This window comes from Saimiri boliviensis, chromosome 10, assembly GCF_048565385.1.
Source record: "Saimiri boliviensis isolate mSaiBol1 chromosome 10, mSaiBol1.pri, whole genome shotgun sequence".
NCBI lineage: Eukaryota > Metazoa > Chordata > Mammalia > Primates > Cebidae > Saimiri > Saimiri boliviensis.
This window is the reverse complement of record NC_133458.1, coordinates 39473550-39490017: the sequence shown is the minus strand read 5'-3', so window position 1 is coordinate 39490017 and position 16468 is coordinate 39473550. Positions and strand designations below refer to the sequence as shown.

At 36.8% G+C, this 16468-nt stretch overlaps 1 protein-coding gene across 4 annotated transcripts in view; it reads left to right on the top strand.

Moving 5' to 3' along the window:
• The first annotated feature begins 15797 nt into the window (after nt 1-15797).
• The window catches only part of CFTR (CF transmembrane conductance regulator), a 230318-nt gene continuing 229647 nt past the window's right edge, over nt 15798-16468 (top strand). For 2 of the 4 annotated variants that reach the window (XM_074379167.1, XM_074379168.1), the window contains exon 1: nt 15798-15961. In XM_074379167.1, the coding sequence (XP_074235268.1) occupies nt 15909-15961 (53 nt within the window). In that variant the 5' untranslated portion in view covers nt 15798-15908. The remainder of the gene's footprint in view (nt 15962-16468) is intronic. The other 2 variants (XR_012512045.1, XM_003921052.4) reach the window with 1 other exon arrangement.

Genomic DNA, 16468 nt, shown 5'->3' with positions numbered 1-16468 from the left:
TGCAAACTGATATCAATACTCAATCATTCTTTGATATTGGGTAATATAGCTTAATTTTGCCTAGAGATATCCCTATCCTGAGGAACATAAATACGTGAATTATGTATCTTTGTGATTCTCCTTCTAGTATAGAGCATATAAATCAGGTGCACCTGGAGTAAGAACTCATCATAAGAATTACCATTGTTTATTTTTTGACATGTTTGTATTTAGATTTTTTTCTGATACAATCTCATTCTCTTAGACTGGTTAGTAGAATGATATGTTTCAAGCTCTATTTTCCTAAATTAACATGAACCCAACCTTTCATATAAAATTATTTTATAGTGAAAAGGAGAGCAAGAAATGAATTATTGTAATTCAGCAGTAAGAAAAAAAATGTGGTTGTTTAAACATTAGGTATCAACTTTTTCTCCTGCATCCAAACAACTGAGAGATGTGATGATTTTTCAAGGAGCAAAGTTAGTGATGGATTGGACCTAAGGGGTGATGAAGTTTGAATTAATTAACTTATACTAAATGCAGTTGCTTCTGAAATGTCCTCTGCAAGAATCACTTAAAAGAGATATATAATTAGATGTAGAAAAACTTGAAAGATGAAGTTATTTGTGAAATTTATTGATTATTTTAAATCTATTAATTTATTTGCATTTGTTTAAAATGTATCATATGTTAAAAACATTTAAAAATCTGTAATAGCACCAAAGGTTTTTCTCTGACCGGAAGTTGCAACTTGAATAACCTATAGTCACGCCTCTTTCTTATTCTCATTTTTATTCACAAATTTTTATATTCACCAAAAGTAAAAAGCATTTTGTTAACTTTCAATTTGTTTTTAAGTAAAATACACGAAAATGTTTTAAATAAATCACACTAGAACTTAATCTTAGGAAACTGAATATCAATATGCATATATGATGAAAATAAGGTTTTATGGAAAAAAGTGAGGACAGTTTCATAAAACCTAAGGAAGAATTTCAAGAGGACACTTTATACAAATAAAAATATGCCTGAGGCCAGGCACAGTGGCTCATTCTTGTACTCTCAGTACTTTGGGAGACTAAGGCGGGAGGATTGCTTGAGCCTAGGAGTTTGAGACCAGCCTGAGAAACATTGTGAGACCTCATCTCTGCAAAAAATAAACAAAATTAGCTGGGTGTGGTGGCATATGCCTGTCATCCCAGCTACTCAGGAGACTTAGGTGGGAGGATTACTTGAGCCAGGGAAGTCGAAGTTGCAGTGGCCTGAGATCACACCACTGCACTCCAGCCTGCATGATAGAGTGAGACCCTGTCTCAAAAAGCAAACAAAAAAAAATATGCCTGAAAGGATAGTTTCCATACTGCCCAGTACTTTCCACTTGGGGAGGCATATACATGTCCAACAGGCATCTGAAAATATTTATTTGTGGACAAAATCCTGTTAATTATATAATTGTGAAACATGCAGCATAGTCCCAATGATGTCAAAGTCTCCATCAAAAATTTGAAATTTATCTTATTTGAAAGGACTATAAATTTTAACATTTTTGTGCAATGTTACCAAACAGAACGTAGTACGTGGCTTGATTTATATATATAATCACATGGAATTCCATACTGAAGCCCAACAAAACTTCCATTACCCTTCACACCCATAATTTATCATTTACTCTTTCTGCCAACCACAGGTGCTGGACAATGATTTGAGGTCTAGCCTGAATCTCTGAATGAGAGGTGCCTCATCTATTGGACTTCTCCTGAATATTGGAAAGATAAGAAGAGAGTTTTGCTTCTTTATTCACTCCTTTCTTACCCTTTGCATTATAACATGGCTGTCTTGGGATTCAAGGGGACAAACCATACAGTCTCTTTTGCTAAATACCAAAAATCAAGAAGCCAGTTGAATTTTTCAGTCCAAATTATTTCACAAGTGTTACACAGTAAAAAACTTTTTTTTCTCAGTTTGAGGTCTCCTGTTAAAAATTTAAACAAAATTAATTTTACAATTTCCTATTCTCAGTGATTTTGATTTTTTGACTGAAATTTTACCCTACAACAATATAGTGAAAAAGGGTGGTCTTGGGATTGGTTCAACCTAATTCAGGACTACCTGTACTAGAGGTGAGGCAAGTACATTAAAGATTATTTGGAATCTTATTTTACTCAAGAGTAAAATGGTATGTGTAGTAATAATTATTTCATAAGGCTATTGGGAGCATTAAGTGGGGAATAAAAACCACATAGAAGGCTTAGCACATTAGAGACTTAATTCAAATTAATTTCCGACATTTTGCTTATTCTGGATATATATGGGTTTGCTTCAGATTGGAAAACAAGACAGGAACAAAGATCCATGTTTCATGCTTCAGTGACTTAAAATATCAGTTGTTCTGGCCAGATGCAGTGACTCACACCCGTAATCCGAGTACTTTGGGAGGCTGAAAAAGGATGACTGCTTGAGCCCAGGAGTTTGAGACCAGACTGGGCAACAAAATGAGGCCCTGTTTCTACGAAAGATAAAAAACATAGCCACGCATGGTGGTGCACACCTGTGATCCCAGTCACACGAGAGGCTGAAGCAGAAAGATTGCTTGACCTTGGAAAGTTGCAGCTGTAGTGAGCCTTGTTTATGCCACTGTATTCCAGCCCGGGTGACACGGTGGGACTCTGTCTCAAACACACATACACACACACACACACACACACACACACACACAAACACACACAAATACACACACGTATATTAGTTCTACAAATAAAAACATTTTATTTTCAAAACATGGTTTACTAAAAGTTTTTCAGTAAGGGTATAAAAACTATTATTGGTCAACTCTGACTACTCCTAAAATGCTTTTGTATTTTGAATGAAATGTTATACTTCTTTGTTAGTTCATTGCAGTACTACTTAAATATGTAAAGTTGAAAGTCAGTAATGGTAAATATAAAGGAATCAGAGAATAAAATGAGTAGAGAGATGGAAAGCTACAGATTGCATATAATTATTTAAGTAAAATATTTTCCTAGAGAAAATAGAGAGTAGAACTTCGAGGCTGAATCTCTTTAAATGTAACAAGTGTTTTTACACCATAAATAGGAGTGGAAATTTGTCACCACTCTGTGGACAAACTCACTTTTTCCTTCTTTCTTTTTGAGATGGAGTCTTGCTCTTTCACCAGGCTAGAGTACAGTGGTGTGATCTCAGCTCATGACAACTTCCATCTCCCGGGTTCAAGCAATTCCCCTGAGTCAGCCTCCTGAGTAGCTGGGACTATAGGCACGCGCCACCACGCCTGGCTAATTTTTTTGTATTTTAGTAGAGATGGGGTTTCACCATGTTGGCCAGGATGGTCTCAATCTCTTGACCTTGTGATCTGTCCACTTCAGCCTCCCGAAGTGCTGGGATTACAGGTGTGAGCCACTGCATCCGACCTCTTTTTTAAAATTTATTTTTACATTAAAAAAATTTATGTCCAGGTTTGTTACATAGTAAAAAATGTGTTATTTTGAATTTAACACTTTTTATATTTAAGTAATGCAACTCTCATAGCAAGTAGTTAATATTACCTTGAAAGTTTGGTATGGTTGATGAATTCCATCCTCTTAATAATCACTACAGATTTTTGAACATTTGCAGCCAGTTTGAGGGTCCTGGGTTGGCACGAGAACATGGAGGTTTACTTTTTCCTGTGAGCTTTCTTGGGATGAAGAAATTTAGTTTAAAAAATTTTTTTAAAGAAATATTTATTGACTATTGTTTTGTTTTTTACATGATTTATTTCCCACTGGAAAATAAATCTCACTGGAGATAGAATTTTTTTTAAGTCACAGAGTAACCCAACTTGAAGCCAGTTTTTCAGATTTAGGTGGTTTATGCTATAAGCCCTAGATCACATAGTCACCCTTTCAGGAGAAATACCTAATTGAAAAACATTAATATGAAGAACATTAATTTTGAAAGTGCTAAAATGACATAAAGGGATTTCACTGGGCTTGAGATATTAAATATTAAAAATTATTAAAGGTTTATATTGTTACTAAGTTGTTTTTTATTGCATAGAAAATGTGCCAAGTATCAGTAAATTAAAGAACTCCTGTTTCTAAATTAAAATTTACAGAAAAATTGTGATGATACTACAAAGAGGTTCTGTACATACCACACTCAGTTTCTTTTATTGTTAACATCTTACATTAGTATGTTATACTTGTCACAATTCGTGAACCAATAGTGTTGCATTAGTATTAAAGTCAGGGTTATTTTTATTACTGAGTGGTATTAGAAACCAAGGTCTGCGTACTGTGATGTGCTAGTTGCTATTGAGATGTCATTACTTTTAGATTCTCTCCCAGCTGACAGAGCAAAGGAATGTGTGTGTATATTAACCTGTGTATCCACATGTGTCTATAATTATTTCTATATGTAACAACTGTATCTTTATTAAGCTAAATATGAGTTCATATGGTGTCTTCAATTCTGATTAATTACTGTATAGATCATTCTAGCCTCTTCCTCTTACTTATCTCTTAACTCCATATTTCAAATAATGAAAATATTGTCTTCCACCATCCGCTATCTACTTACCTAATTTCTCATTTCCAGTTTATGTATATAATTGTTTCAGAATTATTACAAATAGCCCTGTGATATACAACTTTGTCAATTAGTGGTGTTTATGTAACTTCTTTTATCTTTAGTTTTACTGACTCTACTCATTTCCAAAGTTTCTTAGTCCAGAACATTTCACTCATACTTCTCCTAGTAAAGTTGTTTCATACGTTGATAACACAGATTCTTTCTTTGCAGTCTGCATTCCATTTTAGGGTTCTCCCCTCTCCAATCGCCTAAATTATTATTTTTTAAAATTCATATATGTCAAGGTTTATTCTTTGTGCTGTAAAGTTTTCTAGGTTTTGACAAAAACAAAGTTTTATGTGCCCATCATTACAGTGTCATACAGAATTGTTTCACTGCCCTAAAAATATCCCTTGTCCTTTGCCTGTTCAACCCTTCCCCTCCTTTCCAAACTCCTGGCAACCACTGATCTGTTTATCATTTCTATAAAGCTGTGCCTCTTCCAGATGCATATAGTTGAAATCGTACAATATGTAGACTTTTTACCCTGGCTTCTTTCATTAGCAATATGCATTTAACATTAGTCCATGTCCTTATGTGCCTTGTACTTCATTACTTTTTACTACTGGATAGTATTATATAATAGAAATGTACTACAGTTTGTTTCTTTATCCATTTGCTGATTGAAGTATAGTAATATATACCTAGGAACATGACTGCTACATTGTACAGTAAGACTATATTTAGCTTTGCAAGAAACTGCTAAACTATATTTCAAAGTGGCTGTACCATTTTGCCACAAGCAACTGTTGCCAGTGATCCAGTATTGTCAGTTTTTTGGATTTTAGCCATTCAAAAAGTTATGGTATCTTATTGTTTTAATTTGTAATTTTCTAATGACAAATGATGGTGAATTTCTTTTCATATGTTTGCTTTCTATTTGTATATATTTTTTGGTATGGTGTCTACTCAGATGTTTTGCTTGTTTTTTTTAAACTGGGTTTATTTTTATTTTTATTTTTTTAGATGGAATTTCCCTGTTTCACCCAGGCTGGAGTACAGTGGCGTGATCTCAGCTCACTGCAAGCTTTGCCTCCTGGGTTCAAGCAATTCTCCTGCCTTGTCCTCCCAAGTAGCTTGGACTACCAGCTAATTTTTTTTGTGTGTGTGTTTTTAGTAGAGATGGGATTTCACCATGCTAGTCAGGCTGGTCTCAAACTCCTGACCACAGGTGATCCACCTGCCTCAGCCTCCCAAAGTGCTAGGATTACAGGTGTGAGCCACCATGCCTGGCCGACTATTATCTTATTGTTGAGTTTTATCTTCCTTTATTTTTGAATGAAGTAAATAAAATAAAACTGGTTGAGAAGATACACATTTTTTTAAAAAAATCAATGAATTAAATGATACACATTCAATTCTTTCATAGGAAGAAATCATGGAAGAGTCAGTTCAATATTCAGTGAATCATTAATATGAGGATGTAAAATTTGATACACAATTTATTGAGCACTTGTCCTATGTCAATCAGTGTGCTAAATTTTTTACTTTTATATTAACTCATTTACTTCTCACTGCAGCCCTGTGTAATGGAAGCTTTTCTTTCCACCATTTTATAAATGAAGAAACCTTAGATCACACTCAGTGGAAGAGTTTTAAACCCCTATGCCATGCTGTCTGATCGAAAATATGTTTTAAAATGAGATGATCTAAGGTTTGTTTACTTACAGAGCTAAAGGAAAGCATGCCTTAAATTTAATAATAAGTGATTACAGAAACAGATTACAGGAAATAGTCCATCTTTCTTGAATTATCCAAATTGTTACAAGCCTCAAATTCATTTTTGTTTGTATGCAAACTCTTTTAGGTATAGTTTTTCCTAGATGTTTAAATTTATTTCACATCACCTTTTTTTCATCTTTACTTTCTTCAAGGAGAGTAGGATAGAATGTAATAATCAAAAAGGCTTTTCTCCCCCACCCCATAGACCAGATAAATAATTTCTAAGAGCCATTTGCTTTGTTATTGGATAAGTAATTAACAAAAAGAATTCCTAAAGGCAATTAGAATCATGACCAAACTGGGTCTTGAAAACAGCAATGCAATCACAGTTGGTGGCTGTCTTGGTGGCTGGCGATGCGCCTGCAGCATGGGACTGGGTGTTCCACCATGGCTTGGCTGTTGTCCAGGGAGCTGTCAGTCGCTGTGGTTCCCACAGTGCCAAGCACGAGGCAGGTGTAGAAAGGATGAAGGTTTCTGTTCCCCATTAGTGTTGAGGGCATACAGGTCGTCTGACATGAGGGGTATGAGAAGTGAAGTTCCTGCTTTGCTTTGGGTAAGGAATCTGCATTGAAAGGGGCTCACGAACCTGCTCTTACACCTCACATGTCTTGGCCTGGCTTTTGAGATGAGTAGGGAGTTTGAGTTTCCTTTCAGAGAAACAGCACTGAGGCACTTTCATTTTTTAGTTTCCTAGTATCTTTGGTTAAGAAAAAAAATGAGTTCTAAAAATGTAAAATTTTTAGATTTCAAATTTACATTAAAAAATTAATGCTTTTTTTTTTTTTAGGTGGAATTTTGCTCCTGTTGCCCAGTCTGGAGTGCAATTGTGTGATCTCGGCTTACTGCAACCTCCTCCTCCCAGGATCAAGCAATTGTCCTGCCTTAGCCTGCTGAATAGCTGGAATTACAGATGCCCACAACCATGCCTGGCTAATTTTTGTATTTTTAGTAGAGATGGGGTTTCTCCATGTTGGCCAGGCCGGTTTCGGACTCCTGACCTCACGTAATCCGCCTGCCTCGGCCTCCCAAAATGCTGTGATAGGTATGAGCCACTGCACCCAGGCAAAATTAATGCTCTTAACATGTGAAAAATAAAGTACAGTGGAACTGTGGCACTTAAACAAGATAATACAACTTACAAGATTTATAAGAATATTAACTGCTAATGAATAGTAGAGAGATTTAGTTATGGATAAAACATTCAAATTTACCTGAGGAAAGTGTTTTTCTTCTACTTCCAACAGGGCATCTTTGTGACTATAATGACTCCTGAGAAGATTTTGTTTTCAGTCTTAAAACAGGAATGGAGGAAAGATGCAGACCTGGGTGGGTACCAAAAAGGGAAACCGAAGGAGACTATGGAGTTACTGTAGATTTTGCAGCGCTGAAGAAGGTCAGAATAAATAAAAGAGACAATGATGGTGGTAATTTTCTTTGGGCTTAGAGAAGTAATGCTTTGCTTTGCCAGAGTTGTAGTGAAATTTAGATCCAAGAAGCTTGTTGGAAGTTGTAGCAGATTCCTGTTTTGTTTACTTGTCCACTGCCTGGCACAGAGGTGGAGCACTATAGGCTTTCCAAAAACATTTGTGAAATGGAATCAGAAAGTCACTTTACTTACCAAGATGCAGTTCTTTATTTTGAAAAAAAGTTATTTAAAAAATTTATAATTTATGACATGATCATGACATACATCCTTCCAAGCTTTTTTCAATGCTTATACAAACATATGTATGTGACCCAGAGGTCTCCTTTCACCCAGTTTTTGCAGTACAAATAAGGTCATATCTCTTCTTAGCTTTAAATGTTTAAAACATTGAAGTTAGCAAGAAGTCTAGAAACTTTTTTTAAATAACTTTTTCCACTCCTAATTGTCCAAGAACTCCAAGGTTGTTTTGGTTGAAAGAAGTAATTTCCTTTTCTAAGCACTAGAAAAAGGAGAATATGAAGGATCTGAATAGTCCATTGTCACATGTACCACCCCATTTTCTGCTGCAAGAGCCTCTGTCACCACAGCATTGTGTCACTGATGAAAATAGGTCCTCCCATAGTATCAGATGCATCCAAGTCTACTGCTACTATTATCACCCTATTGGAACAGATCCCTGCACAGGTCACAGCAGTTCCTGCAGGAAGATGAAACTCATTCTCCCAGCCTTAATATCAGCCAGTAGTACTTTATTCTTGGATTTCTAAAGTTGTTAATCGTAGTTTCCAAAGCCCACCCAGCACCTCAGGATGGGTGGGTTAAGACAAGCTTCCAGTTTCAGCTGCAGAAACAAGAACCCATCTCCCACCACATAGTAGGTGTTGGCATTAAACCTTCTCTCTCATGGTGTGTTCTTGGGATCTTTGATGTCTCTGTTTGCATATTCCAATTGGGGTCATCTCAATACATCAAATAGATTCTAACTACACTGAATCTCAAAAGAAATAGAAGTAGTCTTTGTCAAGCCACAGAAAATAGCTTGTTCTTTCTTTCCCTCCTAAACACCTACATACTTTTCATTCCTCTAAGGAAGAGGGTCTATTCAATGAATTCAGAAGAAAGAAAAAAATTCAAATCCAGTTTGTGATAAGTCTTTGTTTTCACCTAAACAGAGAAGCAAGAACACAAATTATATAAGGCACCTTCTCTTAATTAAATAAACAAGAGTTCTATGTGGTCTAGTTAAACAGAGATCATGGTGGTTAACTGCTCGGCTCTGGATCCAGACCACTGGGTTTGTTCAAATTCTAGCACTCTTTCTTGAATTTGGGCATAGCATTTGACCTTTTGTACTTCAGTTTCTTCATTTGTAAAATGGGATGTTGATAATAAAATATACCAACTTTATAGGGTCTTCCTTGAGACACATAATGCAATTTATACAACATACAAGTATACATAACATATTTTTTTGCAAAGATAGTAATATACTAAATTTGCTTTTTTTGAAAAATTATATTTTTATGTAAAACTTGGTAAGTTAATTTGTTTGGATGAAAAACATGGTACAAATTTATCAATTTGATTTTGCTGCATTAGCATGATATACTTTGTTCTAAAAAGGACTTAGGCAATTTTCATATATTTCTTTAAATATAGTTTTTGCACATGGAAATAAGAGTTTCAAAATATTTTGCTATCATTTAATCAGTGTTGCCTCTCGACAGCCTTTGAAGTAAAGAGATTCCAGTCACTGTCTCAGACACAAGGATGCAGGCTATGGAGGCCAATGAGCCATAGTCACCAAACTGGGAATTGGCTGCCCTTTTGACTAGGCAGTTAATCACTGTAGTTTCACCAATCACATTGAACTTGAGGATCAATAAATGACCTGGAAACAATGAGATTTCATAGACTCTTTCCGTATAGTGGAAGTTAAATCAGAAAGGAGACCCTAAACCTGTAAATTCTTGAATTTTAGTTTTTTAGGACAAAAAGCCTTCTTTAAGTGACCTTATGTCCTGTCCTTGGGTTTTGATCATGGACTAGTATAAGGAATGACCATAAAATAAATGTTTTTGAAAAAATTATAGCTGAAAATACTGTCCATGATGCCATTCAGTGATATAAGTCTCTAAACAGCAAACTCTTCCATGAATGGGATGGAAGGGGGATGGTTTAAATTTCCAGGTGAACTTGTGTGTTGCCTTCTATGAGATATCAGACTATGAGAATAATACAATGGACTGGGTTTTGATAGCCAAGACTTTCAGAATTGGATGTTAGTACCCATGTGGAATAAAATATTTCTATCCTATCTCTCTTATTATTATTACTTCAAATGCCCTATTTTACTTGTTTTGTTTACTAATTATCTATTTAGAGGGAAAGAGTTATAAATAAATAATTCATTGTTCTCTTTACTGTGCACCCCTGCCTTTCTAAATATAACTCTTCTATGTAGCATGTAAATGATCACAGAACTAATCTGAGAAAGCATATCACTTTTTCATTTTAGAATTCAAATTTTTAATTATCTAATTCTATATATAGCATCTGGCTTTCAGCATGATATCACTAATGAAAATTTAATCTGTGTTATGAATTCCCTGGTTTCTAGAAAAGCTTCAGTAGGAAAATCAGAAGAGAACCCATATGAACAATAAAACATTTCATGACTTGGTAGCTTTAGAAAATCCTAGAGAATTTAGTAACTTTTACATTTATGACAAAGTTGTATTTTTGATATTGTTCAGAATTATTTCAGTTTATTAGCAGCATTAATAAGCTCCCATTTTGTACAGCTTGAAGATCTTTAAGACTTCCTTAATGAGAAACTACCTTTAAGTTACAGAAGACCCATCAGGGTGCCAAATTCCATTTGGACACAGTTACAAATATACCGCTGATGATGAGCTGAAAATTAGAGCAACCAAACAACAGAGCTTTAAAATGTTTTTTCAATACAATGGGACATTTTCACCATATACAAAGAGAATTTTGCCTCTCAATAAAAATTATTTACAGTTGTAAGACTACTTGATTTACCCCTTTTCATCTAGTTCAAATACTAACAATTTCTTAAAGAACAAGAGATTCCAATGTTCCTGAGAATTCTGACAGCTTTTAGAGAATTCAGTTTTCTGTAGCATTCTATTTTGCAATACTACACAAATTTCTAATTTATAACCAGTGGCATGTAATGATAATTTCTAACATTTAAGTGTTAATTAGGTTCTAAGCCCTTTAAGTTTGGTATATGTATCACATTTAATTTATTTCATTTAATGGTTCTCAACTGGGGACAATTTTGTACCTCTCTCCCCAAGGTATTTGGCATTCTCTGGAAATAGTTCTGTTTGTTACAACCTAGTATGTGTGTGGTTCTCTGACCATCTAGTGAGTAGAAGCTAGAGATACTGCTGAACATTCTACAGTACAAAGGCAACTCCCACATCAAAGAATTATCCACACTCAAATGTCATTAGTACTGAGGTAGAGAGACCATAACATAATCTGTTCAACAACCCTATGAGGTGGACACCATTTTTTTTTTTTTTTTTTTGGACAAGGTCTCACTCTGTCACCAAGGGTGGAGTGCAGTGGCATGATTATGGCTCACTGCAGCCTCCATCTCCCAAGCTCAAGCCATCCACCTGCTTCAGCCTCGCAGGTAACTGAGATCAGAAGCATACACAGCCACACCTGACTAATTTTTTTATTTTATTTTATTTTATTTTGGTAGAGAAGAGGTTTTATTGTGTTGCCCAGGCTGATCTCCAACTCGTGAGCTCAAGCAATCCTCCCGCCTCAGCTTCTCAAAGTGCTGGGGTTACAGACATGAGCCATGACACCTGACCAAGGTGGGTATATTTAACCTCATTTGCAGGCAAGGAAACAAAACACAGAAAGATTAAGTAACTTACTTAAGATCATACAGCCAAGTGAATGGAGGTGCCAGGATTGAAAACCTAGTTCTTTATTGCTTTAGCCCAAGCTATTACCACTATACTCTATCATGTTCAGAGAATGTTGATGTCTAGATTCGGAATTTTGAAGGGTGGAGATACTGCCTTATTCTGTACGTCTGCTTTAGCACAAATGTCTTGCTTGGTGAAAAATTAATAGTAACCATTCACCTCTTATGCATCTTCAGATGTGCCCTTTAGAATGACATTTCAACTATTAGGTCAGTAACCCCAAGAGAAAATGGTTGTTTGAGTACATATACTGTATTACAAAATAAGTGGTGAATTCAAAGGAAAACAGAAGATGCAATTCGTGCCTCCAAGGAGGTTGTAGGGAAGAGGGGTTATGTATGTATATAAATAGAAGTTGGTGTGCATGTGTGTTTATAAACAGAATTGTCAGACCAAACATTATTTTGGAAGCAGTAAAAGTAAACTAGAATCTGGCCTACTCATGTCCCAGGACACCTCTTTCTAGTCCTGAAACATCTTTGTTAGACTCTAATATGTGTTTACATCCTAGGTAATCACTGTGGTCCACTGTTGAAGAGCTATGGCTGTTCTTACCCTTCTAGCTTAGATAAACTTATAAGCACAACCAGAATACATATGTGAAACTGACAAGTCCTTGTATTTTTTTTAATGAGTTTTTCTTTCCTATAGGAGTGACTATTTCTTTTCTTCTTCTACTTTTTCAGGTTTTAGTGCACTTTGGATTGCTACCCACTTATCACTATTAAAGCCCACTCATGAGAGAATCTAAGAAATACTCTCAAATTAAGTTGAACACGGTGGATAAGTAAAGTATTGTGAAAGTTCACTCTCATGATTTCAAATGGTGAAACCTGGAAGGGTGAATAATGTTTGATGGAAAGGTTATCACTTATAATCTTTCATATATTGAGATCATTTGTGAGAAGCACCCAGTACATTGCTGAACACAAAGTAGATTTTAAATAAATGTTGGCTTCCTTTTCTTCTACTCCTCCTCACCCTCCTTTTTAATATACCTTTAAAATGATGCCACACAAATGGCCATCCAGTCTTCTATGTTTAAGGTCATTCTTGCTTAAAACATTAGGAAATTTCATAGGGGAAGTATGTGTAGTCATTAAATGCTTGGGCTCAGGTCACAGATTGTTCAGGTTTAAACCCTAGTTTCCTCTGTTATTATTAATTGTGCAACTTGCTTGGGAAAATATTAAACTTCTTGTTCCTCAGTTTCATTATCTGTAATATATAGTTAATGAAGAAGTTACTTGTCCCATGAAGGTATCGTAAAGATTAAAAAAGGCAAATCAGACTATGTATTTGTCATTATAATTGTCATATATGGTAAGTGCCCAACAACCGTAAGTGATTATAAAATTGTTATAAAATGATATGAGCTATTATTGAGCAGCTTGGAGAGAAGAGCTTCACTGTTTCACCTACTCTCACCCTGGCCCATTAATCTGTTTCCTGTTCCTGACGTTTCGAAGACACGTTTAGGATTTCAGTCAGAACCTTAAGCCACATTTGAACACTTTTCTGGTAGATAAGTCCTCATTCCCACATTAGGTATGTACCTAGATGCAAATCCTGAATATCATGTCTCAATTAGTGCATTTGGACAGGCTTGCTAACTGTGTTAAAGCTCTGAATAATGGTAAAGTTTTATTTCTACCAAAACAAATTTGGGCTGTAATGTTTTACGATAAAAATCTATGGTCTTCCTATTTACACGTGTATGTACATGCTTAAAATGGAATATTATAGTTAAATGTAATTCATTAAAAGTACATTATTCCAGTGGCTACTTAATTTGTAGATTTATGTTTTCCTGTTTCATTGTTGAACAGCTCTAGAAGCTATTATTTCATGAAACTAATGTGAGGAGAAAAATTAGGCAGACGTATAAGTGACAGTAGAGAAATACATGAGGGATGATTTGATTAGAAGCAGTATTACACAGTTACAGGAGTAATGATTTAGAACTAGACTCAGGTTTGAATCTTAGCTCTATCATTATAGGCATTTACTTAACTTTGCTTGTTTGCTTACTCAGCTGAAAACTGCAGATAATAACACCTATTTACATGGTTGTTGTAGGGATTATATGAATAATGTCTGGCAAAGAGTAGGAACTCAAGTAACTGTTTTATTCTTTCCAGAAGAAGAGGATTGATTGAAAAATATTTGGGGTCTCCTCTAGCCATATTCCTTGGTCAGCTTCTACAGTTCTCTTTGGAACTTAATTCTTAATTCCTTTATTTTCACTTGCTTGTTGATCACAAAGAAGAACTAATTTTAAATTTATTTCAAAATGCATCTATTATATTTGATGGGCCACACTAATAGTTATCAAGCAAACAACAGCTGGGGGATGGGGAAGTGGATGGAGTGAATTCAATCACATGTCTGGGAAAAGTCAATAGTGAAGACAGAGTCTCAATTTTTGTCATACTGGAGAGATGAAAACACAGGCAGAGGATTTCAAGTAACAGATTGGATGGTGAGTTAAAAACGCTGAAGTTCTTTCCTGGTGTCTAACTTAATGCAATTTGGTTTATCTCTTTCCTCTTTTCTCTACTAATCAAATTTAGGATAATAAAGTTTAAATGTTTCTAAATCTTACTTTACAATATCAAGAAAAAAATGTATGCTTTTGTCAACTGAAGTGCAAAGCAGAGCTATGAAAACCTGCTGAACACATTCTTTATTTTCAACACATGTGGCTGTCTTTCCACCATTATGAAATGCAACGTTTTATTTGTACTATGTTTGGATGATCACAAGTCAACAATAATAAATTCACAAGACCCTTGCCTTAGATGTGTTGGCAATAAAGTAATCTGGCCAAAATTTTTACTTTCCTTTAAATTTTTCAATTCAAACACAGTGTGTGCTTGCTTTTACACAACAGGGTTTAGGGATTGATTAGAGGGTTGGCTCTTTAAAAACCACCAGAGACACACGCAATTCTCACACCAAATGCTGAGAAGGAAGGTGACTACGCCTGGGAATGCCCAGATGCCCTCAGAGGGTTGAAGACGGCGTTTCTCTGAGTCAGGTCAAAGTTAACACATTACCTACGCTTCAAAGACTGCTTGGATTCCTTTCAGTGGATTAGTCAAGATGTTTTGCTTACTGAGACTAGGAAATCTATAGGAGGGCGGGTTAGTTTACATTGTTCTTTGTCATTGTCGCTAAAACACACCAAAGCCTTCGTTAAAAATGCACACTGGGCTAAAAACGACAGACAAGGAACAAATCCTGGGCCGGCAATTAGGCAAAGCATTATCTCCTCTCACCTCCTTGCAGATTTTTTTTTCCTTTAAGTATGTCTCCTAAGATTTCTGTGCCGTATTTGGAGTTCACTCACCTAAGCCTGAAACTAACCATGCTTGGTTCTCTTCTCCGACACGACACGCAAAGGAAGCGCTAAGGTAAATGCATCAGATCCACACGGCCGCGGAACTTTTTGGTTCTCTAAGGCTGTATTTCCATGCATGAAAGGCATATTTTCCTTCCCTTTTCAGAATACACCTTGCAAACGTTACAGGAACCCAGCTAGGGTCATCTGGAAAAGGAGGAAGGCTCGGGAAAGCTGGTGGCAGCTGGTCCTGGGTCTGGCGGACCCTGACGCGAAGGAGAGCTCAGGAGGCTCCCCGGGGAGCCAGTTTTCCTGCCAGTAGTTTCTTGCGTCCTGGAATGTTGCCTACTGGACCTGAAGAGCGGCCGTGACTGTCGCCCACCTGTGCGATGGGCCTGGTGCTGGACGGTAAGGACACAGACCTGGAAGGAGCCCGCGCGAGGGAGGGAGGCTGGGAGTCAGAATCAGGAGAGGGAGGTGCGGGGTGGCGAGGGAGGGAAGGAGGAGAGAAGGAAGGAGCGGGCGGGGGTGCGGCCCGGGCGGGGTGGGGGGGTGCGGAGTGGGTGGAGAAAGCCGCTAGAGCAAATTTGGGGCCGGACCAGGCAGCACTCGGCTGGCTTTTAACCTGGGCAGTGGAGGCGGGGTAAGGAGCAAGAGGAAGGGGAGGTGTGTGGAGTAGGGGTGGGTGGGGGGAGTTGGAAGCAAATGACATCACAGCAGGTCAGAGAAAAAGGGTTGAGCGGCAGGCACCCAGAGGAGTAGGTCCTTTGGCATTAGGAGCTTGAGCCCAGTCGGCCCTAGCAGGGACCCCAGCGCCCGAGAGACCATGCAGAGGTCGCCTCTGGAAAAGGCCAGCGTTGTCTCCAAACTTTTTTTCAGGTGAGAGGGTGGCCAACCGAGCTTTGGAAGGACACGTGCCCACGAAACAGGAGGGCGTGTGTATGGGCTGGGTTTGGGGAAATGGAACAAGCAGTTTTTAAAAAGATGCTCTATCATTCATTGTTTTGAAAGAAAATGTGGGTATTGTGGCATGAAACAGCATTAAGAAGAGATGGAAGAATGAAGTTAAGCTGATTGAGTAGAGCCACATCTACTTGCAACTGAAAAGTTAGAATCTCAAGACCCAGATATGCTTCTATGTGGTTGTTTTCTTTGATTTGTTAATAACACATACGTGTGGTTTAATGCTTTCCCGCCTCAAGCTTTGGACACTTGATTGTCTTCTTGGCACATACAGGTACCATGCCTGCATATAGTAGGTATTCAGAAAACGTTTCTTGACTGAATTCTGCAAAAGAAAATTTTGGGGGGTAGGTAGAAAATATATGCTTAAAGTATTTATTGCTATGAGACTGAGTAAATTTAGTATTTGCCACAAGTAAATTA